Below are 24,571 nucleotides of genomic sequence, written 5' to 3' on the forward strand. Positions count from 1 at the left end.
TGTCCAAACTTTTTGTTTGCATGGGCCTCAAAGGTGTATCATAAAGCCTTGACAGCCACATTTCACAGCTAAATCCATGTTCCTGTTAATTTTGCTATCTTTGCAGCTGCTGATACTAACAGATCTTGATGTTCTGATGTAGGATTTACCTAGACATGAGGCAACAGCATGAGGAATGTCCTTTCCAAAACTCCTGACCCACAAAATTTGAACAGTACAAACCAGCAAATAAATAAGTGCAAATAGGACAGGAGTACATGGGCATGATTTTGACCCCGAGCTGGGAGAGGGTGTGGGGGGCGGGGTTCAAATTGCGGACGGGAAACCCGGAAATCGGTTTGCCATCCGACTGACGGGCTGATTGACAGGCGAGTCAGTCGGACGGGAGTGCACGTGTTCAGGTAAGTCTTTATGGATTGGGAGGGGGGGGGAAGCATGGGGGGAAGCGGATGGGCACGGGGGGGGTGGATGGGCACGGGGGGCAGGGGTGGGCACGGGGCACCAGGGAGTCAGTTATGGAGGGAGGGACCGGGGGTCAGTCACTGGACGGGGGGGTCGGGGGTCATCGCGGGGGTCCGCGATTGTTTGGGGGGGGTTGTGGGTCATCGCGGGGTCCGCGATCAGGGGGAGGTCCACGATTGTTGGGGAGTCATTGCAGGTCGTCTTATTGGGCCTGGAGGAAGCACTCCTGCTTCTCCAGGCCCACAAGCTGTGCCAGAAAGGCACTTACCTGCAGCTTCGGGCCTTCTAGCCTCCTTTCACATGGCGTGAAGGAGAAGGCCCAGGAATCCCGGCCCCAAGGGGTTGAAATTGTAAAACCTGCAAAAATGGAGGCCCACAGCCTCCTTGAAAGGTTTTGGTCACCAACTCGCCTCCTGAGAGCGATTTTGAATGCCCACCCACCTCCACCTACCCGTTTTTCAATGTTAAAATCATGCCCCATGGGTTTCAAGGGCCAGACTGCCAGATCTCGAGGGCTCATGTGACCCATGGGTTGCAGCTTGAACAACCCTGAAATGGGGAGAAAAATGCACATGAAAATTTATTTAAAAGTTTTGTACTTACAAATTTTGTGTCAATTTTATCTTGTTTCCCCATATTCTCAGTAATTGTCTCAATGATATGTCTGGGCTAAATTCAAACATGCTCCTTACATTATTTGTTCAGCCCATAGTTAGTTGTAAGGAAAACAGCAGTATTTACTGTGGCAAGGTATAGATTCTGGATATTCAGATTTTGCACAATAGGTTTTAATGATAGGCTTATTAGCTGTCCGAATTTCAAGTGTACTATTAGCACAGCAATTTACTTACCAATCTGTTATGATCATTTATTATTGATGTCAATGTCAATTACTGTCTTAGGACGAAGCGAGAAAAAGTTTGCAGGAGAAACGGCATCAATAGTCAAATGTGTAAGAGAAACAGATCGTTAAAGCTCCCACTGATTTTCAAGGGAACAAGAACTGACAATAATTTTTGGCAACAAATGAAGGATAGTGCTATAATGGTGGATAGTACACACTTAACCAAAGGAACACTTTTAACAAAATGCTCACCAGAAATTTGAGACATAAAAAAATCCTTAAAATAAATTTTTCACTTAACTGAGACACTCCTCCAAATTTTCTCTCCACAATAAAAGCCGTGATCTTGTCCTTTTTTCCAGTGTCAGTTTTGGCAAACACAGTGAAGATCTCGGCCATGCCCCCGTTACTGAAAGAAATTCATATATAAATAGCTGATGAAAATATTCAGTCTCTGAGCAATCAGTTCTCTGCTCCATGCCCAAAAATCTTTGTCTTACTGACAGCTTAACCCTGCGATGAGGTGCAAACCCAGTCAGGCAACTGGATTTCACATTCCAACAATTTGACTGGATCTACAGACCTAAAGCATCCAATCTGAGAGGAGTTGAAGTTCAACTAAGTCCAATAGATTCAGCAGTCTGAATTTTCCTCTTTGGAGTGGAGTTTCGGTGGGGCAGTACTTTCACCAACTCCCCTGTACTCACCCCAGCCCCAGCCCCAGCCCCAACCCTAGGTCAGGGCTCATTAGAAATGCAATGCAGGCTCCCAGTGGAATTCCTGCTGTTGAGATTAAGCAGGAGCCCGCCAATGCCAGCAAAGAAACTCCAGAGATGCTGCAGCGGAGACACCACTGCAGCACCCGAAGGTCCAATGAGGGACTTGAAGGGGTAGAAAACCCACGAAGATCGGAATGAGGCCTCCCACTGTAGGTCTCATCCGAGAGTGAGGCCCTCAGCAGGTAAGTCTTTGGGGCCATTTGGAGGGAGAGGAGGCCACGACAAGACCCTCTCCATCCATTTGGGTATTTACCGCCACTTCGCAGGACTTACCACCATCTACCACATGGTACACCCAGGAAGCGGCAAAGTTCTCTAATCATTTAACACTTTAAATACTAATACTGGTAATACAGTTGACTCTCACCTAATCCAGAGTTTTCCCCCATTCAGAATGTAGTTTTTGCCCTTCTTCACAGCAGTTGTTTTTATAGAGGCTGCATCAGAGCCACTAGCCGTCTCAGTGAGACAGAAGGCAGCAATTGTCTCACCTACAAATAGATAATCAAAAAAATAAATTGCTCTATCTAGTGGGGAAAATGAGTTCAATGGGTTAGACATGTTCTTTTATATCTTGGACCTGGGTTGAAATCCAATTTAATGGGATAAAAGTCTTTTCAGTCTGCTGGCGATAAGCCTCCGACATGAAATTAGTTTTGGCAGTCTTAATCCAGGTTCTGTAGGTGCCCATGGCACAAACTGCGCCCAAATGGTGCTAAACTCACAATAGTCATAGGATGACTAATTTGGAAAACATAAAAATGTCACACTTGTGCAGTAAGGGGGAGAACTAGGGGGAAATGTTACTCTGCATGTAACCATGCTTGCTTTGACTTGATAGTGGCTGATGCTATGATTGGGTTCCCCATAGGGAAAATTCCCACAAATATCTCTTAACTATATATGAAAAAAAATTGCAAAGCAAAACTCTATCAAGATAAACAAAATCCAAAGACCATAATTCACTGCATGTAACATTGTGCTTAAGTATTCACATATATAATGCTCTTTTTGTTTTGTTATGGTTACCACTACTTAATATACTTTATTTTCTTACCCTCTTTGCTCTCCCTGAAACATGCACCATTCTAGGCCAGGCTAAGAGAGTTGGCAAAATCCCTGTTCCCAGGTCCCTGCCAATGCTACCCTGTAATTAGCACAACAAAGCACTTGACAGCAATCATTGCAGAACTTCACCCTTGAATTTTTTCTGTGGGGAAGTGCCACACCAGCTCCAAAGTAACAGGGTTCTGACTCTAATCAGTTCACTGCAGTCATTTTCAAAGCTAACCCCGGGAGTGCATATGCCAGTCTCTTCTTAACCACTTCCAAATATCTTCACAGCAAGGACCAGCAAATAGAAGAATCCTGACCCTCAGTGAATTTATATAATTATCATATGCACTTAGCCCCAAAAAGTGTCCGTATAGGAGGCTCAGAAATATGCAGATGTGGGTGCACCTCATCTCTAATGCTTAGACAGTCTTGATAACTCTAAATCTGTGTTTTCCGGACTGTATCATAAAATGATGAACCTATAGATATCTGTAGAATTCTTTATTCTCCATGTAATTATCCAATTTCAGACTGCGAAAAATCTTACTAAAGTGCCCATAATCAAGCACCAAATCTCTCTGGTTATAATTCCCACGTCCAAGTGATCTAATTCAAACTCTGCCTGGAGATCCAAATGGGCCCATACAAGAGTGCAACTCAGAGTACCTTGATGTTGGTCTTGAGATTTTCATGTTCTAAGTTGCGTCTGGTTTGTCCTTCTGAGTTTGAAACTAAAATGCCTGAGGTCTAAATTTCTCCAATCCTTTATCAGTTAATTAAGATCTCTCCAAGTACACTTACTCAAGAAATCAGTATCACTTCTGCCAAGTTTGCCTCAGACTCACTCTGTAGGTCAGAAATGCATTCTGGAGAACATACTGGACCTGAGCCCCAGCCCCCAAAAAATGTTTTTATCCAGCTCCAAGATGTTGTGGCCAGTAAAAGCTCCACTCCATATTGCATTTTGTTTCATTATTCTACTCCAAGCCTATTCTGTCTCCCTTACACTCCTCTCAAAATAGCAACTGGTGTAGGGATATATTTCCACATTTGGCAGCAGCCCACAGGTACCTCATTCAAATTCTCATTCTTTGTGAGTATGTCTGAACAATTAGTGATGACAGGCTAATTCATAGCGGGGGGTAACAGTCAAGAACAATCCTATCCTAATATGCATACCAGTGAAGGTCATAGGATAGAAATCAGGAGAAGGAACCCTGACCAATCTGAATCCTCACCTGCATGGATGGTAAGGGGTGGGAATGGGAGGGATGATTAGATAGTAGATTGGGCAGCCCTTCTGGACCAACTGCTCTTTTCCTATCCTTTCTTATGTTCGTAAACCCCACCCTTGCCCACGAATTGTATCACCCCAGGTGAGGTCAGCCACTCAGCACAGAATTAGAATTTATCTTTTGAGCCAGTGCAGGTGCTTCCAGATTGCACTGTAAATGATGAACTTGTAAATATAGCTGTAAATTTCTTTATTCTCCAAGCGATGGTCCAGCTTTAGTTCTTCAAAGAATCTTATTGAAATGCCCAAAATCAACCCCCAAATCTCTTTGGTCATAATGCTTCCCAGGTTTAAATCCTAAATCTAAATCACAAGAATGAAACTCTGCATGAAATTTAATGAGCCCAAACTAGTGTGCACCTTTCAGAGTATATAACACTTATTATGTATTGGCATCCAGCCCTTTAATATATATGAGAAGAATGGACTTGTTCTAATATCCTCAGCCAATTTATTTACACAACTAAACAAGAGGAAATTAAAGTACAATGCCTCTTCCATACATCAACATCAACAACAATAGATACCACTCACTCTTGGAATTCTAATTGAAAGTAGACTAACCCACCTGATGCAAGTTTAGGCAAATATTTCTTCTTCTGTTCATCAGTGCCAAACAATAGGATTCCTTTGAAGCCAATGGACTGATGAGCCCCAAGGGTGATGCCGACTCCAAGGTCATGAAGACCAACAATTTCCACCAGTCTAGCATACTATAAGAGTGTAGAGTTTAAAAGTGAATTTTAAAAACACAACAAAACACAAAATAAGTAAACAGATGCAATTTATCCCAATCTGTACAGGAATATGGATATGATAGTGTAGTGGTTATGTTACAGAACTAGTAATCCAGATGCCTGGACTAATAATCCAGACGAACTACCACCATGGCAGTTTGAGAATTTGAATTCAGTTTTTTTAAAAATCTGGAAATAAAAAGTTGGTATCAGTAAAAGCTGCCGGATTGTCGTAAAAACCCATTTAGGGAAGGAAACCTGCTGCCCTTACCCGGTCTGGCCTATATGTGACTCCAGTCCCACACCAACATGATTGACTCTTAACTGCCCTCTGAAGTAGCCTAGCAAGCCACCCAGTTGTATCAAACCGCTACAATTGCAGAGGTTCAAGAAGAAGGCCAATCACCACCTTCCCAGGGCAACAAGATATGGACAATAAATGTTGGCCCTGCCAGTGACATCCACATAAAAGAGAATCAGACAAAAGTCAATGATAATCCTATATTGTAGGACCATTTCCATCCTATGATCTAAATTTTAGTCCATATGTTCCTCTACATGAAAAAAGGAGAAATCTTATTTTCTTCATAATTTATTACCTGCTAATGAAATCATTTTTTTTATTAATTCACAGGACTTCATCTCCACTAGGACTGTGCGGTGATCATTCCTACCAATACTGTCATGGACAGATGCATCTGCGACAAGTAGATTGGTGAGGATGAGGTCAAATAGGTTTTTCCCTCTTGTTGCTTCTCTCACCATCTGCTGCAGGCGTAGTCTGGCAGCAATGTCCTTCAGGACTCGGCCAGCTTGGTCTGTAGTGGTGCTACCGAGCCACTCTTGATGATGGACATTGAAGTCGCCCATCCAGAGCACATTCTGTGCCCTTACTACCCTCAGAATTCCTCTAAGTGGTGTTCAACATGGAGGAGGACTAATTCATCAGCTGCGGGAGGGCGGTAAGTGGTAATCAGCAGGTGGTTTCCTTGCCCATGTTTGACCTGATGCCATGAGACTTCATGGGGTCTGGAGTCAATGTTGAGGACTCCCAGGGCCACTCCCTCCTGACTGTATACTACTGTGCCGCCACCTCTGGTGGGTCTGTCCTGCCGGTGGGACAGGATATACCCAGGGATGACGATGGAAGAGTCTGGGACTTTGGCTGAAAGGTATGATTCTGTGAATATGGCTATGTCAGGCTGTTGCTTGACTAGTCTGTGGGACAGCTCTCCCAATTTTGGCACAAGTCCCCAGATGTTAGTGAGGAGAACTTTGCAGGGTCAACTGGGCTTGGTTTGCCTTTGCCTTTGTCATGACCGGCACCTAGTTATCCGATGCTGGTGGTCCATCCGGTTTTATTCTTATTATGACTTTTTGTAGCGGGATTGTACAACTGAATGGCTCGCTAGGCCATTTCAGAGGGCGATTAAGAATCAACCACATTGCTATGGGTCTGGAGTCACATATGGGCCAGAACGGGTAAGGACGGCAGGTTTCCTTCCCTAGAGGATATTAGTGAACCAGATGGGTTTTTACTACAATCCAGTAGTTTCATGGTCACTGATACTGATACTAACTTTTTTATTCCAGATTTTATTTAATTAATTGAATTTAAATTCCCCAGCTGCCATGTCAGGATTTAAACTCATGTCTCCGGATTATTAGTCCAGGCCTCTGGATTAATAGTCCAGTATCATAACCACTGTGCGACCGTACCCAAGAACATGATCATAAGAACACATGTGCAATTCCTGATAATGTGATTTGTTAGCAATAACAAAATAAAAATATTAGTCAATGTAATGATACCACAATGCTTCTCAAACAAACAAAGAGATGATTAACTGGTATAAATTTCGGCAGTGACCAGAGTCCCTCACTCTGTCAGTTTAAAGTCCAGTTTACTAGCTCCCCAAAGCAAAAAAAAAAGAACACTGTAAAATATGCAGGCAAACCTGAGATGTGGGCAAAATTTGTCACGTAGTTGTAGGCAGCTTTGTAAGGAGCCCTTCTGCCAGGCTCAGCTGATTTTGATAAGCTACTAAAACTCATTTATGTGGTTATGTTATATTGAGTGCAATTGGGTCATTCCAACATCTTATAAGAATTCCAAAATCAGACACTATCATATCATTTCCATCTCATTTGCACATGTGCATTGCTGGTGGGATGGATGGAGGAAATGCGCCCCTCTCCCCCACCCACCCATCCACCCACAGAGGACCAGAAATTTCAGCTGGCACAAAATGGAGTGAAAACCCAGCAGAAATAGCTCATGCCCAAAAATTCATGACCAGAAAATGACATGCATCCACATCTCACTCTATTTTTCTTAAACAAACAAGGATATTCAAGGCCTTTACAGTATCATAGAACCACTGTACAATATTAATTCAAATAGAATAGCATTTTTTTTCTGCATATAACCTAAAAATTTAAGTTATCTTTTCACTTCCTTTTTAAAATATTTCAAAATTCTTAGTGAGGATAACAACAATATGATTAGGGCAAGAATATTTATATCTAATTTTACCCTTTTAAATAGTAAAAAATGAGAATTTATCTCCAACACCCATGTAGTATTCTATGTTGAAAATAAAAGTTAATTAAAGATATCTGTCTGGATCTATTCTACAGAGAAAGATCCTCTAGAGTTCAAACATTTATAGATGTAGCTATTACCTGAGTATTGCTGAGTCCCAGCCCCCCATGTTCAACAGGCACTTGCAGCCCAAAAGCACCCATATCCTTCAATCCTTCCATGGTCTCATCCTCCACCTTCCCCAGAGTATCATTTGTATTAGCATTATTGACTTCCTGGAACAAAATGCAACAATTAAAACTCAACATTATAACTACTAAATTTCTTGCCTACTTTCTCTGAAAAATGTGTAAGCCTTGATAGCAAGTGTTAGCTGGCTTTCAATCACAGGAAACATCACAGCTGAGCTAACCTTGTCCTTGCCCACCATCCACAGATGCACACTTCCAAGAAAGGCTGCTGGAAAAGGATTAGGAATGGGAATGGGAACCCCAGAAGATTTTCACCTCCCTAGCCCAGTGGCACGGAGGTCAACTGTAGCACCTTTACCACCATGTTGGCCGAGATCAGCTAACGTAGCACAGATTGGGGATCAAATAAAATTCCACGTGGCTCAGCAACTCAATGTTGAGTACAAAAAAAAATTAAGTGAAATATTTCTTCTGAACAAACAGTGTGATGTTAAAGCATTGTTATATTAAAGTTCTTGCACAGTCAGTCACTCTAATTATTCTGTTTTTAACTACTAGAAACAGTCACAGTTACAAAAATAATATAAAAGAAGAAAAACAACATTATGTTACTTGCCAAGAAAAACTTGGAGACTGGGCCTACTAGTTCCTGAAGAAACTGTGCCTGCTCACTATTGAGAACTGCATGAAAGAAAAACACAATCAGTATTTAAATTGAATTCTCAAATTTAAAAAAATCTCCAATTAAAAAAAAAACTCTTATATAAGATCAGATTTTTTTTACACCTCAAAGCAGGCTGGAGCATTTACTAACTCTTTTTCTGCACCAATACCACAATGGTTCCACTCTTACATTATTGATCATAACCAGAGCATCTCCAGCAATGGCTATTTTTCCATCCAATGCATCACTACCTCTGGAGACCCCCAAGGATGTATCCTTCACACCTACTCTTCTCATCTACATGCTTCCCCTTGGTGGCATCAACCGCAGACATGGGGTCAGCTTTCACATGTAAGCTGATGATGCCCAGCTCTATCTCTCCACTACCTCGCTTGATCCCCTCCCCCCACTGCCTCTGTGCTGTTGGACTGTTTGCCTGACATCTAGTCTTGGATGAGCAATTTCCTCCAGCTAAACATTGGGAAGACCAAAACCATCATCTTCAGCCCCCACAACAAAATAAGTATCCTTGCCAATGATTCCATCTCCCTCCCCGACCACGGTTTCAGGTTCAACCAGACATTTCACAACCTTGGCATCCCCTTGAACCCGGAGCTGAGCTTCTAAACCCATACTCTCTCCATCACAAAAACTTCCGACTTCCACATCCATAACACCAGACACCTAGCCCCTACCTCAGCCTATTTGCTGCTGAAATCCTCATCAATACCTTTGTCATCTCTAGACTCAACTATTCCAATACTCTCTTGGCCACCCTCCCACCCTCTCAACTTTAGTTCATCCAAAACTCTGCTGTCCATAAGCTATACTGCATCAAGTCCCATTCTCCTGTCACCCTTGTCCTGTGTGACCTAAATTTACCCCTGGTCCCCCAATGCTGCAATTTTAAAATTCTCATCCTTGTGTTTAAATCCCTTCATGCTCTTGCCCCTCCTCATCTCTGTTATCTCCCCCAGCCCTGCAATTCACCACTATCTGAACTCTCCATTCTTCTCACACTGAACTCTTGTATGTCCACTTTCCCTTCATTAGCCATCATGCCTTCAGTCGCCTAACCCCACATTCTGGAATTATCTCCCACCTTTCCTCATTTAAAATTCTCATTAAAACCTCTTTGGCCAAGCTTTTGGCTCTGTGTCCATTTTTTTAAATTACACCCCTGTGAAGTGCTTTGGGATTTGTTACTATTTTAAAATGTAAGTTGTTGTTGACAACTACTGCAGTATAAAAGCAGACTAAAAATACGATAACACTGACTGATAGGTTGTGAAATTATGCCATGCGTCACTAGTGATACTACCATTAAAGCATTTAAAATTCCCCTCGCCGCTATTTTAGCAGAGGTATTAAACCATTTAAAAGAACTGGGTTAACAGAGTCATTAAAATATTGCAGAGAGAAATCTCAGATCTTAAAAATATAAGCAGCCTGGAGTGATTTCAAGCCAATAATTTCTGGCTAATCTCTGGCTTAGATGATGATTACAAACTGCTCATCTCATGGTTTATGACATATTAGGCTATCATTGAATCAAGCAGTTTTTCAGTTATGAAGATTACAATTTGGAAAAATGCAGTTTACAATTAATTCTATGTGTTAAGTTACAGGTGTTAAATAAACGGTATAAAATATTTTAGTTGGGTGCCTATAGGAACCAACATCAGTGCATTGTCTCTGGAAGTTCAGAATTGTTTAAGAAATTTATTGTCTTCAGCAAAGTTTACCTATCTGGATTAGTCATAGTATATATGTTAAATAGCACTCATAATTTACTTTGTTGAATAAGTTACGGTACAAGTAAAATCACACGGCATTTGCGTTATATGTAAATTTGACATTTCCAAAGGAATTGTGATAAATGTAGGGATATTTTTTTTTTACTAAACTCCCGATTATAATGACGAGTAAAATAATTTTTCTTTAAATTTATACACTGCGGAAATATACCATGTAGAGTCAGAAACACCAAAAATATCAAAGATTGGTAAGCGAAAGGTTATGTACCGTTATGTAGCTTTACATTTAAGCAGGGTTGAAGTCGCTCCTTAGTAGGTAGGTGCAGGCCTAACAGGGGAAGGCAGAGTCAGGACATGATGGTGACTGGGCATGAGCAGCAGAGGTGGCTTGGAGTTTATTATAATATTTTGAAAGGCTGGTGATTGTCTTGTTTATGATCTCCTGGGGCAGAGTTGTGGAAAAATAGGACTCAGCCTGCAGGAAGAGGACTTAAGTTTTGGTAATTTTCCAGCTCGAGGCACAGCCCATGTAATACTCTTTCAGATTGGCACATTGAAATTTTTCCGTGGATCCAATGTGAGCAGAATAGTTGTTTGCCATTTAATTTACAGCAGCAATTTGTATTCATATAGCATATTTAATGTAGAAAATGTGTCCTAAGGTGGTCTACATAGGGGGAAAAAAGAGATTAGCAGAGGTGACTAAAAAATTGGTCAAAAGAATGGATTTCAATGCAGTTTTTAAAGGCGGAGAAGTAAAGAGGTGAAGAGGTTTAGGAAGGAGTTTCAAAGAATAGGGCCAAGATAGCTGAAGGCTTCATCACCAATGGTGGGTGAAAGGAGGGGAGGACGCACAGAAGTTCAGAGTAGAAGGACCAAAGAATGCAACAGAGATATAAGGCTCAAGGAGGTTGCAGCATTAGGGTGGGGCAAGGCCAGTGAGGGATATGATGATAGGAGCAAGAATTTTAAATTCAATGAGTTATGGAATACACAACTGCTGCAAATCAGTGAGCATGGGGGTGATAAGCTAGTAGGATTTAGTGAGGGGTACAATATGAGTGGTTGAGTTTTGGATGAGTTGGAGTTTAAGCAGGGTGGAGGATGGGAGACTGGTAAAGAGAGTATTTGAGAAATTGAATCTAAAAGTGGCAAAAGCATAGATAAGAGTGTCAGCAGCAGTGCAGGTGAAGTAAAAGCAGAGGCAGGGATGATGATTATCCATCACAGACCACAGTCAAAAAAGGCGGAAAGAAGCATGGGAATCCTCATTTCAGATACGGACAGGCAGAATAATAATTTTTAAAATAGTAACATTTTCACACCTGATTCGTTTCATAATGACAGATGGTGTCGTTTCACAAGAAAACCAAAACCAAAAATAATCAGAGCCCTTTGTCAATGTTCCCTGATGGAATTCCTCCTCCTTCCCATTTCCATATCTTGCCCTATCAGTTTAAAAACAACTTATGAAAAAAAAACATTGAAAGCTTAAACAGTGGCAACACAACCATCCTTCCTCTGTACTATCAGTGCGCAGTGGCTTAAGTGCCCAATCAACAAATGGAAGGTTTCACATGGGAATAATTGGAAATTTAGCTGTTTGAATCATTTAGTCCTTTGGTTCCCAAACTGGTTGATCGCTGCTTTTGGTTTGGCTTGAGATAATGTAGTGTCAAATCTGTATCAAATCTGTTGTACAAATCTCCAAGAGTCTTTAAACTCTTGGACTTCAAAAACATGCAACATTGATCAAAGCTCATCAGAACTCAAGTTTAAAAAAATAACATGAGAAGAATACGCCACAGTCCTGATGTCAATGCCTCTGTTTTAGTCAGTCGTATCCAAGCTCACAACTCGAACACTTCTACAAAACACAGGATAAAAATATTACATTTCTGGGGTTGGATTTTCACACCCCCGAGCGGGTGCATTCGTGGCGGGGGGGCTCCAAAAATCGGGGATTCCCGGGGTGGGTCCGGAGCCCGGCTCCAACGCGCCCACTTCCGGGTTCCGCGTGCACAGCCCCCGCATGTGGGACTCGATGCCACTTAAAGGTAATTAACTAGGTACTTCAGGTCGTTTACAGACCTGATTGACCTGATATTTTAGGAGGGGTAGGATTTTCAAGTCAACTGGGACTGTTTCCCGTACTGGGGGAAACACTCCCAGTTGAAATGGACGTGTTGCAGCCATCAGCCTGTGGCAGCTGCAAAGGTCCATTTGACAGGTGGGGTGGGGGGGGGGGGGGGGGGGAGACCCTCACTCATTGCAGGAGGCCACTTTGGACAAAGTTTGGCCTCCACCACCCTCCTCCTAACAATAAAATTCACCAACTTGCACACTGACCCCGGTGTCCAGATACATTTACCCACCTTGCGGACCCCCTCAAATGTACATCTTCTGGATGGGGGCTGCTGTAGCTGCAGTCATGACCTCCTCGGAGGATGAACAGCATCACCAGCCTCGCCGGCCATGCCGTCCACCTCTGACACGTGGAGCTCCACAACACAGTGCTGTGACACATCCACCTGCACAGCAGGAGGGAGGGCAACCGCAGAGAGAGATGCGTCGCAGAAGGCACTACCCTCGCCACAGGGTCGACAGACGGAGGCTCAGCTTCCTGGACCTCTCTGAGCAGCAGTGCACACGGAGGCTCAGAGTCACTCGACATGTAGTCGTGGACATCTGCAGCCTCCTTCATGCCGAGCTGCTCCCGGCTGGCCCGAGCACCATCTTCTTACCTGTCGCTGTCAAAGTCACCACCGCCTTCAACAACTTCTCCTTCACGTCCTTCCAGGGTGCCATCGAGGACATCGCCGACATCTCTCAGTCGTCAGCACAAAAGAGCCCTGCAAATACACCCACACCCACTCTGCATTGACACAATGGGTGGCATCAGTTGTGGGTCTTCATAGCGATCCTCAGGAAAGGGCATTATTGCACAAACCAGACAAGATTCGCAAAGACGTGGCAGTAGTGGTGACAATATAATATGTAATGTGAGTTGATCAGAAATTAAATATAAGTAAAAAGCATGACAAACCCTTAAACACCCTTGTGCATCCCCTTCATGCTCACGACACGTTTGCCTTACGCTTCCTACTGCACATATGTGATGCATGCCCTGTGGCTGCAGCACAGGTAGTGGCAGGTTGAGTGAGGCTGACCGTGAAAGAGATGCATGAAAGGGTGAGTATGAGATAGAGCCATGAGATTGTATGAGGATTGGGTTGAGTGGTAATGGTGGGATGAGTACTGGCGAGGTGAGTAAGTGCAGGTAAGATGAGGATGAGCTTTGAGTGGGTGTGAGGAGTGATGTGATAGAGTAGTGTTGGCAGTGCAGAAGGAGATGTGGGGTGGGGGCGGTGATGTGGCAGACGGAGTGTAGGGGAATGAGTAAGTGTACTCACTTCGGCTGACTTACTTAGGTCATTGAAGCGCCTCCTGCACTGTATGCAGGTGCGCGATATGTTGGTGGTGCTGGTGACCTCCTCTGCCACCTCGAGCCAGGCCTTCTTGGTGGCAGAGGCAGGCCACTTCCTCCCGCCCGCCGGGGAGAAGATCTCTGTCCTCCCCCTCCTCCTCACCCCATCCAATAAGACCTGGAGTGAGGCATCATTAAACCTGGGAGCAGCCTTCCCCCTGGGCTGCTCCATGCTGTAATTTTACCTATTTTCTGCAGCATCAGTCAGTGGAAGACTGCCCCTTTAAATAGGGCTCCTCCAGCTGACAGCCTGCTGCGCAGCTTTCCAGCGCGAAACCTGGAAGCAAAGGTAAGTACCTTCCATCAAGCTGCGATCGTGTGCGGAGCACCTCGATTTCACTGGGCGCGTTACCCACGCACCCGGTCAACCCCCCGCTGCCAACCCGCCGCCCTCCTAATATTGGGCCCCTGATGTCAAATGTAAACAGCAATGCGCTCACTTGCATTTGCTTTTCGCAAATGAAATAACTTTAAATCGGATGAGAAGAATGCTTGCAAGGCACTTTACCACAATGACATTGCCCTTTAACGATAGGAGCACACCAGAACAACCATTACACTTAAAACGTTTATTGTGCAATATGATAGTGCCTGTGAAATCTGCAAGCATCGATCTTTTCTTTACACAGCAAAACATGCTGATAAGAGTAATTTCCTAGCTCCCTATCTGCCTGACAACACAGACAATGAACAATATGTTCTGCACCATCATTGATAGTTATGGAAAACATGCAATACTCTCCATAAATGGGCTAATAAATAAAAGTCAGCACAGATTTGCTAAAGGCAAATCATGTTTGACTAACTTGCTTGAGTTCTTTGATGAAGTAACGGAGAGGGTTGATGAGGGTAGTGCGGTTGATGTATGTATAGACTTTCAAAAGGCATTTGATAAAGTACCACATAATAGACTTGTTAGCAAAATTAAAGCCCATGGGATTAAAGGGACAGAGGCAGCGTGGAAACAAAATTGGCTAATCAACAGAAAACAGAGCATAGTGGTGAACAGTTGTTTTTCAGACTGGAGGGAAGTATACAGTGGTGTTCCCCAGGGGTCAGTATTAGTGTTAATTGTAACCATATGATTTATATCAATTAGTGTTAATTGTATTCAGGTGGTGCATATCAATTGGGGGTTCTCTTGTATCCATTTATACGAGAGCTTATCGAGGATGAGGTGAGGGTAATGTTGTTGTCTGTGAATAAAGGCTTGGAAGCAACTGAAGACCAAGCTCTAGTATTCTATCCTTCACCACCTGGCTATCCAATTTATTACACGGTAGCAGAGAATGGTTGCCTAAAGGTGGAGGTTGGAAACTACGATTTTTTTTTGTTCTTGAAAGCCTAGTGGCCATTGTGAAAAATGGCAGAAAGCAAGTTTAAATCGTCGAAGAACGATTTCTTTCCAACGTTCTTGGAGTTTGAACCGTATGACCGGTGAAAGAATGAGATTGATATGCGGACACGGGTTACTACTCTGCCATAGAGAAAACATGGCATGGCCTCGACGTTGTCGCTTCCTGAACGAAGTAAAATCAGAAGTAAGGTATTTTCTGAAATGAATGCAGATCTCTTGGATAATAATGAAGGTTTTACCTTTCTAATAGAATTCCTGGATCAAATCTACAAGAAAGATGACCTATTAAGTGCCTATGAGGCCTGGTCAGCATTTGATAGATTTCGGAAAACAGACTGTCATTCATTGGAAGACTATATCATGGACTTTAACGAATTGGACAAAAGGTTAACAAAGTTCAAGGGAATCCCTGGATCGGTACTAGCTTTTAAATTACTAGATTGTACTAAGGTGTCTCCTATGGACAGGCAACTGGTTCTAACTGGCGTCTAGTTCTCGGAAAAGGATACTCTGTTGGATCAAATGTCTGCCATCTTAAAAAAATTCCTGGGGAAACAGTCATTCCCTTCAGCCTTCATGGAACAAATGAGGCCTTCCGTGTGACACAAAGAATAAAAGATTCGATTGTTACCAGGTTTCACAATGTTCCAGATACTAAACGCAGGCGCCAGACCAGATTTCAAAATTTTCAAGAGACCGGACGCAGGCGTCAATATGACAGCAAGATTAAAAGCAGCCAGATTGGTGATGAAAGCAGGTACAGCAAATCCAGTTTATTAACAGAAGACAAAATTGGGACAGTGATAACAGGTGAATGAATTCCAGGAATGCCCAAGGAAAAATCATTATATGCTTTAGATGTGACTCCAAGTATGGAGGATGAAGGAATCGTGGCAGCTGCCAGGGTATCTGGCGCACACTTGAAGGAATCTCTTGCGGTGGTCACAGATGAGCTGAGTTTTGATGGAGTGAAAGGCCTTCCCTGTTGATGAACAGTCCTGGCTCAAATGGAGGTGCTCGCATTGCTATATGGGTGCCATCGATTACACCCTGCACCCATGGGAAGCCAGCCACAGTGAGGAATCCCACTGCCCTCTCCGTCTGGCTGAGGTCATCCATGGGGAAGTGAATATAGTGCAAAGCCCTGCGAAACAAGCCGTCGGTGACCTGCCTTATGCATTTGTGTGCAGGCGACTGAGAGACCCCGGCGATGTGCCCGGTGGCACCCTGGAAGGAGCCGAAGGTGAAGAAGTTGAGGGCAGTGGTGACTTTGACAGCAACAGGTAAGAAGATGCTACTCGGTCCATCCAGGAGCAGCTCGGCATGAAGGAGGCTGCAGACGTCCGCAACTACCTGGCGACTGATTCTGAGCCTCCCTATGCACTGCTCCTCAGAGGGGTCCAGGAAGCTGAGCCTTGGCTTGTAGACCCTGTGGCGAGGGTAGTGTCTCCTGCTCTCTCTGTTGTTGCCCTCCCTGCTGTTGTGCAGGTGCCTGTGGCACAGCACTGTGTTGTGGCGCTCCACATGGCGGAGGTGGACGGCGTGCCTGGTGAGGCTGGTGATGTTTTTCGTCCTCGGATGAAGTGATGAATGCAGCTATGGCGCACCCCCCAACCTGTCCGTGTGAGTTTGAGGGGGTCCGCAAAGTAGGTAAATGTGTTTGCACAGCAGAGTTTTGGATAAATTAATAATTTTGAGTGGAAAGACAAAGGTGTTGCAGCCAAAACTTTGTCTGAGGTGACAGAGTGCCCTGCTGCAATAAATGAGGTTTTCCCCCCAACTGTCAAATAATCCTTTGTATTTCCCACTGGCTGCTGACTGAAACACGTCTGCTCCAACAGGGAGTGTTTCCCACAGCACGGGAAACGTGCTGAGGATCCTTCAAAATTGCACCCCTGCTAAAATCTCCAGTCAAAGAGGTCCGTCAAGAACCTCAGCTGCCTAAATAACAATGTAAATTATCATCCCGCCGGCTTTAATTGGTTCCGAACCCGCTTCAGGATTCCACAATTTTCGGAGCCACCCCGCCCCCGATCCAAAAATCGGCCCCATAGAAGTGGAAGTAGAAGACATAGCTTGACTAGGTCAGACAATGAAACAAAAACCACAGAACAGTCACATAACAGAACTAGAAGCAGAAGTCCTCATGATCGTAAAGTTTTGGTGGCTGCCAATAAACTCGAGGGTAAGGGAGGCAAAACAAAGGGAGTTAGATGGTTGGAAAGAATTTGGAGTTTATTCTGAGGTAACAGATAAGGGTCAACCAGCTTTGTTGCATAGATGGATTTATACTGAAAAAGTCCTTGCAGATGGGACTTATAAGGCTAAAGCGAGGTTGGTAGCTAGGGGTTTTGAAGAGAAACTGGGTGATACAGATGTTCGAGTGGATCGTCCAACTGCTGGAAAGGTAATCTTAAAAATCTTTTTGGCTCTTTTGGCAACATATTCATGGGAGTGTAGGGCAAGTGACATAAAAGCTGCATTTCTGAAGGGTGATACTTTTCAGAGAAGTGTTTCTAAGAAACCGCCTAAAGAGCCAGCAGATGTGGAAGGAAAACTCTGGAAACTAAACAAATGGGTCTATGGCTTGAATGATGCTTCCAGGCTATGGTATTTTTCGGTGAGATCTGTTTTGTTGGAAATAGGTTGTGTTCAACTAAAATCAGATCCTGCAATGTTTTATTGGTACCTTAATGCAAAACTTTCAGGCATCTTAATGATGCATGTTGATTTCTTATGGGGTGGTACTGCGGAATTTGAGAACTTCGTCATTAATAAGATTAGGGTAGAATTTAAAATTGGGAGTCAGGCCTGTGGGGCTTTTAAATATATTGGATTAGATATTAAGCAAAGTGGGTCTGGTATAACTTTAAATCAATTGTCCTATTTAGAGAATGTTTCTCCCATCCCAGTGAATCGTACTAGGTCATCACGGAAAGGTGATGTTATATCTAAAGAATAGGCAGAGCAATTACAAAGCTTGATTGGTCAATTGAACTGGTTGTGCACTCAGACTAGACCAGATGCTAGTTTTGATGTGTTGGGGTTAAGTACTTCAATGAAACACCCTATAGTAGAGAATGTTTTACGGGCAAAAAAAGTTACAGAAATTAAATATCGATAAATGCATACTTAAGTTCCCATCCTTAGGTGACCCCAAGAAAATGAAGCTAGTTATCTTTAGTGATGCTTCACATGCTAATCTTCCTGATAGGTCTTCTAGTGCAGCTGGTTTCATACTGTTTCTTATGGGTGAGAATGGGAAATGTTTTCCTTTAGCTTGGGAAGCTAAGAAAATGAAAAGGGTTGTTAAAAGTACTCTGGCTGCTGAAACACTGGCTCTTGTCAATGCAGTGGATATGGGATTCCATATAGCAAATATTTTGAGTGATATCCTGTACAATTGGAGTACTGAAGATAGTATACCCATTGAATGTTATGTAAACAATCGTTCATCGTGGGATAATGTACACTCTACGAAAAATGTGAGTGAGAAAAGATTACGGATTGACCTCGCTGGCTTGAAACAAATGCTGGAGAGAAAGGGAATCTCTAAAATTGAATGGGTGGATTCAAGCCATCAACTGTCGGATTGTTTTACTAAAATAAGTACATGTACAAAGAAATTATTTGGGGTCGTGGAGAAGGGTTGCCTCACAATGTAATGCTTTGTATAAGTTGTAAAGAGTATGAAAGTTTTGAAGTTTGAAATTTTTGCTTCTGTTGTATCCATAAAGTTTTTTTTTATTTAGAGAGAGGGGAATCTGAATTGTATCCATATGATTTATATCAATTAGTGTTAATTGTATTCAGGTGGTGCGTATCAATTGGGGAGTCTCTTGTATCCATTTATAAGAGCTTATTGAGGGTGTGGTGAGGGCAATGTTGACCTCTGTGAATAAAGGCTTGGAAGCAACTGAAGACCAGGCTGGTATTCTATCCTTCACCACCTGGCTATCCAATTTATTACAATTAGGTCCACAGCTCCTTTTGATATATATTAATGACCTGTACTTGGGTATACAGGATATAATTTCAAAGTTTGCAGATGACACTAAACTCGGAAATGTAGTAAACAACGTGGAGGATAGTAATAGACTTCAGGAGGACATAGACAGACTGGTGAAATGGGCAGACACATGGCTGATGAAATTTAACACAGAGAAGTGTAGAGTAATTCATTTTGGTGGGACGAATGAGGAGAGGTAATATAAATGAAATGGTACAATTTTAAAGGGAGTGCAGGAACAGAGGGACCTGGGGGTGTATGTACACAAATCTTTGAAGGTGGCAAGACAGGTTGAGAAGGCTGTTAAAAATCCTGGGCTTTATTAATAGAGGCATAGAGTATAAAAGCAAGGATTTTATGCTAAACCTTTATAAAACACTGGTTAGGCCTCAGCTAGAGTATAATGTCATTTCTGGGCCCCACACTTTAGGAAGGATGTCAAGGCCTTAGAGAGGGTGCAGAAGAGATTTACTAGAATGGTACCAGGGATGAGGGACTTCAGTTATGTGGAGAGACTGGAGAAGCTGGGGTTGTTCTCCTTAGAACAGTGAAGGTTAAGGGGAGATTTGATAGAGGTGTTCAAAATCATGAATAGTTTTGACAGAGTAAATGAGGAAAAACTGTTTCCAAAGGCAGAAGGGTCAGTAATCAGAGGACACAGATTTAAGGTGATCGGCAAAAGAGCCAGAGGCGAAATGAGGAAACATTTTTTTAACGTAGAGAGTTGTAATGATCTGGAATGCGCTGCTGAAAGGGTGGTGGAAGCAGATTCAATAGAAACTTTCAAAAGGGAATTGGATAAATACTTGAAGGGAAAAAATTTACGGGGCTATGGGGAAAGAGCAGTATAGTGGGACTAATTGGATAGCTCTTTCAAAGAGCTGGAACAGGCTTGCTGGGCCAAATGGGTCCCCTCCTGTGCTGTACCATACTATGATACTATGATATATCACAGTGATAAATACAATAATGTCTCCCTGCCACTCTCTTACAGACTATGGATTTGCATCCATGATTCCCACATTGTCAGTCCACAACCTCAACCAACCTGAAGATACTGAGCAAATATAAATGTGAGTGAGAGAATCTTCAGCAAGTGAAAGAGAAAATAAGCAGGTAGCAAGTCATTATAGGCTACTCACATACATGGCCAGTTATAGACTGACATTGGAAGAGGCTTGACTACAAGTTCTTATCTACTTTTGTCAATCAGGATACATGAGGGGTAGGGGTACTTGAAGGCAGAAGAAACAAATGGAGATAACTTTTTAATCAAAATTAACAAAACAAAACTAAGTCACACAAGAGAGGATGATTTTCAAAAGCTCACCTTGCTTTTATAAAAGGCTATTCATTCATATACTTTTAAAAACTCTTTTAGACACAAGTAGGTAATGAAGTTAACAAGTGCTTTTATTAACTCACCGACAGGTAATCTGAGAATCATAGGGTGCTGTCCTAGATTTCCAAGATCATATCAGAAAAGAGTTCTCAATAGAATCAAACACAAACAGCTCTAATCCACGGTGGGAGGGGGTTTAGGGAGTTTTAATAATAACAGGGAATCCAGTTAAATCGAGCCTTAAGTGCCAAGTATATATTTCAGCTCCGACCATCTCAAAATAGTATGACTGGCAGTTTTCAGAACGTCCCTGTATGTGTCATTGGACATCTGTACAAGTTTATACATTTAGGGAATAATCAGAAAAGAATTCATAAACATGCCCTCTTTCCCACTTTACTAAACTGCTCACCTGATGGATAGGGAAAAACTTGTTCAGTGCTGATCTTGCCCTTAAAAATGTTTACACCAAAGGATACTGACTCCTACAGAGGAAGATAATCACATTACTTAAACAAAACACCCAGGAATATTTCTCTTTTAGAACTTGGAGGAGCTATATAACTTTTTATCGGTATATAAACAATTAAATATCAAGTTGCATTATTACTTTTCAGATCTAGAATTACCTCAATATTCTACCAATAATTTCAACTGCATTATCATTTGTGATTTGTGATACTATTTCTGAGGAAGAACTGGCTGGTGTGGTTGGTTAAACACTTTCGCTTTTAGAAGCTGGGTTTCATTTCAGCCTTTACTAATAGGATGAAAAGCTTCCTTTGTGGGCTCCAAGGGTTCCATGTGAAATGAGTTTGGACAGTCTCAACACAGTTCTTAATAACAAACACACACACAAAGATTGCCTTTAATTTGGCCGTAATTGGCGCCAAGTTGCAAATTTCACTTGGAGAGGCTACTGGATGACTCGCCAAATGCCCGAAATGAAAGGTTTTCATCACTCGATGAGCACAAAACTTACAAAAAGCTTATTTTTGTAACCAGTTTGCAGAAAATAAAATTGTGCTTTCAACAGGGAAAAGTAACTGAATAGGACACCAAAATAAAAACACAATAGCTAATTCTGTAAATTATTTCCCCAGTATTAATCTTATGACATCACTTAAGATGTTCCAATCCCTATATCTAACTTGCAAAACTAATTGTATCAAATTGTGACAATGGCGGTAGACGGCAGGTGGACACCAGGGTGACCGATGAGGCCGGGTGGGGGCCAGGGTGGCCGATGAGGCCGGGTGGGGGCCAGGGTGGCCGATGAGGCCGGGTGGGGGCCAGGGTGGCCGATGAGGCCGGGTGGGGGCCAGGGTGGCCGGGTGGGGGCCAGGGTTGCCATTTTCCATACTACTATATTTCAGAAATGGTCATGTATTCAGGCACAGGAACGAACTGTCATAAACACCTACTACACACATTTGATAAGACGCAGCTGCATCTGATAAGTCACTAAAGGACCCACAGTTTTTCAAATCTCCGTGGAAGCAGTTACACAAAATCCTAATTGGTTGGGTTTCTCTAATTATGATTCATATAAAGTTCTCATTAGAGAAGCACAACGAATTAGGATTTTTCTTTATGATTCATATAAAGTTCTCAAGAACAGGGAGGCTTGGTGGAGACAGGCTGGTGCACTGCAGTTGATGGTTCCAACAAAGCTGATCTCACACTCATGACTCCCTGCATGGCAAATTCCCAATCTCAGCTGTGCTATCAAAGGGAAATTCAGAGGGAGCCGAGATGGTTCAACGCATTGGAACATTGCCCTTTCTGTTCCAGAAGAAAAGTTCAAATCCAGCTCCGAATGATGAGATGGAAGTCTCCTCTGTCTGCCAGATACAAGTGTCCCTAATACAATAAATGAAGGCATTCTCAAGTGTACAGCTCAAAATTGCTCACTATTCAACAAAATTGACAAAAATTGGCAATCTCACTCAGGATGTCTGGTGTGAGGAATGGAAACATTCCTAGTGGGGCAGTAGAGTTTGAACTGAATAATACTGTTCGGACACAAGAGAAAGTAATTTATCCTGCAGCTGTCATACTGTGCCCGATCTGAGACTAACTGATTCTGACACTGTGTGCAAAAAATGGGAATGTTTTGCAATCCTCAACATTACCATAAAGCAAATAGGTGAATCACGCTGCATTCAAAAAGGACTTGCCAAAGGATTGTAGCTATTAAAAAATACAAACCACCATGTGCAGAAGGCTTTTGAATATTACTGGGGAAATACAGGAGTAACACTGCGATACTGGCTCAGACATTTTCACAGGAAATATACACTGTGTTCAAATTCCTGAATTATTGATAGCATTCAACAACAACAACTTGCATTTATATAGTGCATTTAACATAGTAAATGCCCCATTGGAGAAAAACAAGCAATAAGAAGTAGTAAAAGGAGTCCAAGAGGTGAGCACAGTGTAAAAGGAGAGTCCGAAAGGTGAGCCTAGTATAAAAGGAGAGTTCCAAGAGCGGGAAGAGAGTCTGAGAGGTGAACGCAGTGTAAAAGGAGAGTCCAGACAGCGGGAAGAGTGTCCGAGAGGTGAACGCAGTGTAAATCTAAGGCAAGTCATGGCAGCAGAGCTCGCACCCGTGATATGCTCCTCCTGCACTATGTGGGAAGTCATGGACACTACAGGTGTCCCTGGCGACCATGTGTGCAGGAGCGTGTCCACCTGCAGCTACTGACTAACTGCATTTCGGAGCTGGAGCTGCGGGTGGATTCACTGTGAAGCATCCGCGGTGCTGAGATTATCGTGGGTAGCACGTTCAGTGAGGTGGTCACATCGCAGGTAAAGATTACGCAGGCAGAAAGGAAATGGGTGACTGCCAGGCAGAGTAAAAGGACTAGGCGGGTAGAGCAGGAGTCCCCTGGGGCCATCTCCCTCTCAAACAGATATACCGCTTTGGACACTGTTGGGGGAGATGGCTTATCAGGGGAAAGCAGCAAGAGCCAAGTTCATGGCACCACGGGTGGCTCTGCTGCACAGGAGGGGAGGAATAAGAGTGGCAGGGCTATAGTGATAGGGGATTCAATTGTAAGGGGAACAGATAGGCGTTTCTGCGGCCGCAAATGTGACTCCAGGATGGTATGTTGCCTCCCTGGTGCTAGGGTCAAGGATGTCACGGAGCGGCTGCAGGGCATTCTGGAGGGGGAGGGTGAACAGCCAGTAGTCGTGGTCCATATCGGTACCAACGACATAGGTAAAAAAAAAAAGGGATGAGGTCCTGCAAGGTGAATTTAAGGAGTTAGGAGATAAATTAAAAAGCAGGATATCAAAGGTAGTGATCTCAGGATTACTACCAGTGCCAGGTGCTGGTGAGTATAGGAACAGGAGAATAGACCAGATGAATGCGTGACTGCAGGGATGGTGAAGGAGGGAGGGATTTAGATTCCTGGGACATTGGGACCGGTCCTGGGGAAGGTGGGACCTGTACAAGCGGGACGCGTCACACCCGAGCAGGACCAGGACCGATGTCCTCGCGGGGGTGTTTGCTAGTGCTGTTGGGGAAGGTTTAAATTAGAATGGCAGGGGATGGGAACCTGAGCAGGGAGTCAGAGGAGGGGGAAACAAGGATAGAAACAAAAGACAGAAAGGGAAGAAGCAATAGTGGAAGGCAAAGAAAACAAGGGCGAAAAACAAATAGGGCCATAGTGCAAAATAAAACTAAGATGACTAGCAATCTTAAAAAGACAAGTTTAAAGGCATTGTGTCTTAATGTGCGGAGCATTCGCAATAAGGTAGACGAATTAACAGCGCAGATAGATATTAACGGTTATGATATGGTTGCGATTACAGAGACATGGCTGCAGGGTGACCAAGGATGGGAATTGAACATCCAGGGGTATTCAATATTTTAGGAAGGACAGGCAAAAAGGGAAAGGAGGTGGGTTAGCGTTGTTAGTAAAGGAGGAAATCAATTCAATAGTGAGGAAGGATATTGGCTCGGAAAATCACAATGTGCAATCTGTATGGGTGGAGCTAAGAAACACCAAGGGGCAGAAAACGTTGGTGGCGGTTGTC

The 24,571-nt window shown here is 43.2% G+C and overlaps 1 protein-coding gene across 1 annotated transcript in view; it reads right to left on the minus strand.

The window, feature by feature from the left end:
- Positions 1-24,571, minus strand: part of acadvl (acyl-CoA dehydrogenase very long chain) — a 71,119-nt gene that overhangs the window by 41,011 nt on the left and 5,537 nt on the right. Inside the window, exons 3-8 of the mRNA XM_067995741.1 lie at positions 20,937-21,009; positions 8,525-8,589; positions 7,858-7,992; positions 5,004-5,148; positions 2,453-2,576; positions 1,608-1,715 (exon numbers count right to left, since the gene is read on the minus strand). Of these exons, the coding sequence (XP_067851842.1) occupies positions 1,608-1,715; positions 2,453-2,576; positions 5,004-5,148; positions 7,858-7,992; positions 8,525-8,589; positions 20,937-21,009 (650 nt within the window). The remainder of the gene's footprint in view (positions 1-1,607; positions 1,716-2,452; positions 2,577-5,003; positions 5,149-7,857; positions 7,993-8,524; positions 8,590-20,936; positions 21,010-24,571) is intronic.

This window comes from Heptranchias perlo, chromosome 13 (genome assembly GCF_035084215.1).
Source record: "Heptranchias perlo isolate sHepPer1 chromosome 13, sHepPer1.hap1, whole genome shotgun sequence".
NCBI classification, from domain to species: Eukaryota; Metazoa; Chordata; class Chondrichthyes; order Hexanchiformes; family Hexanchidae; genus Heptranchias; species Heptranchias perlo.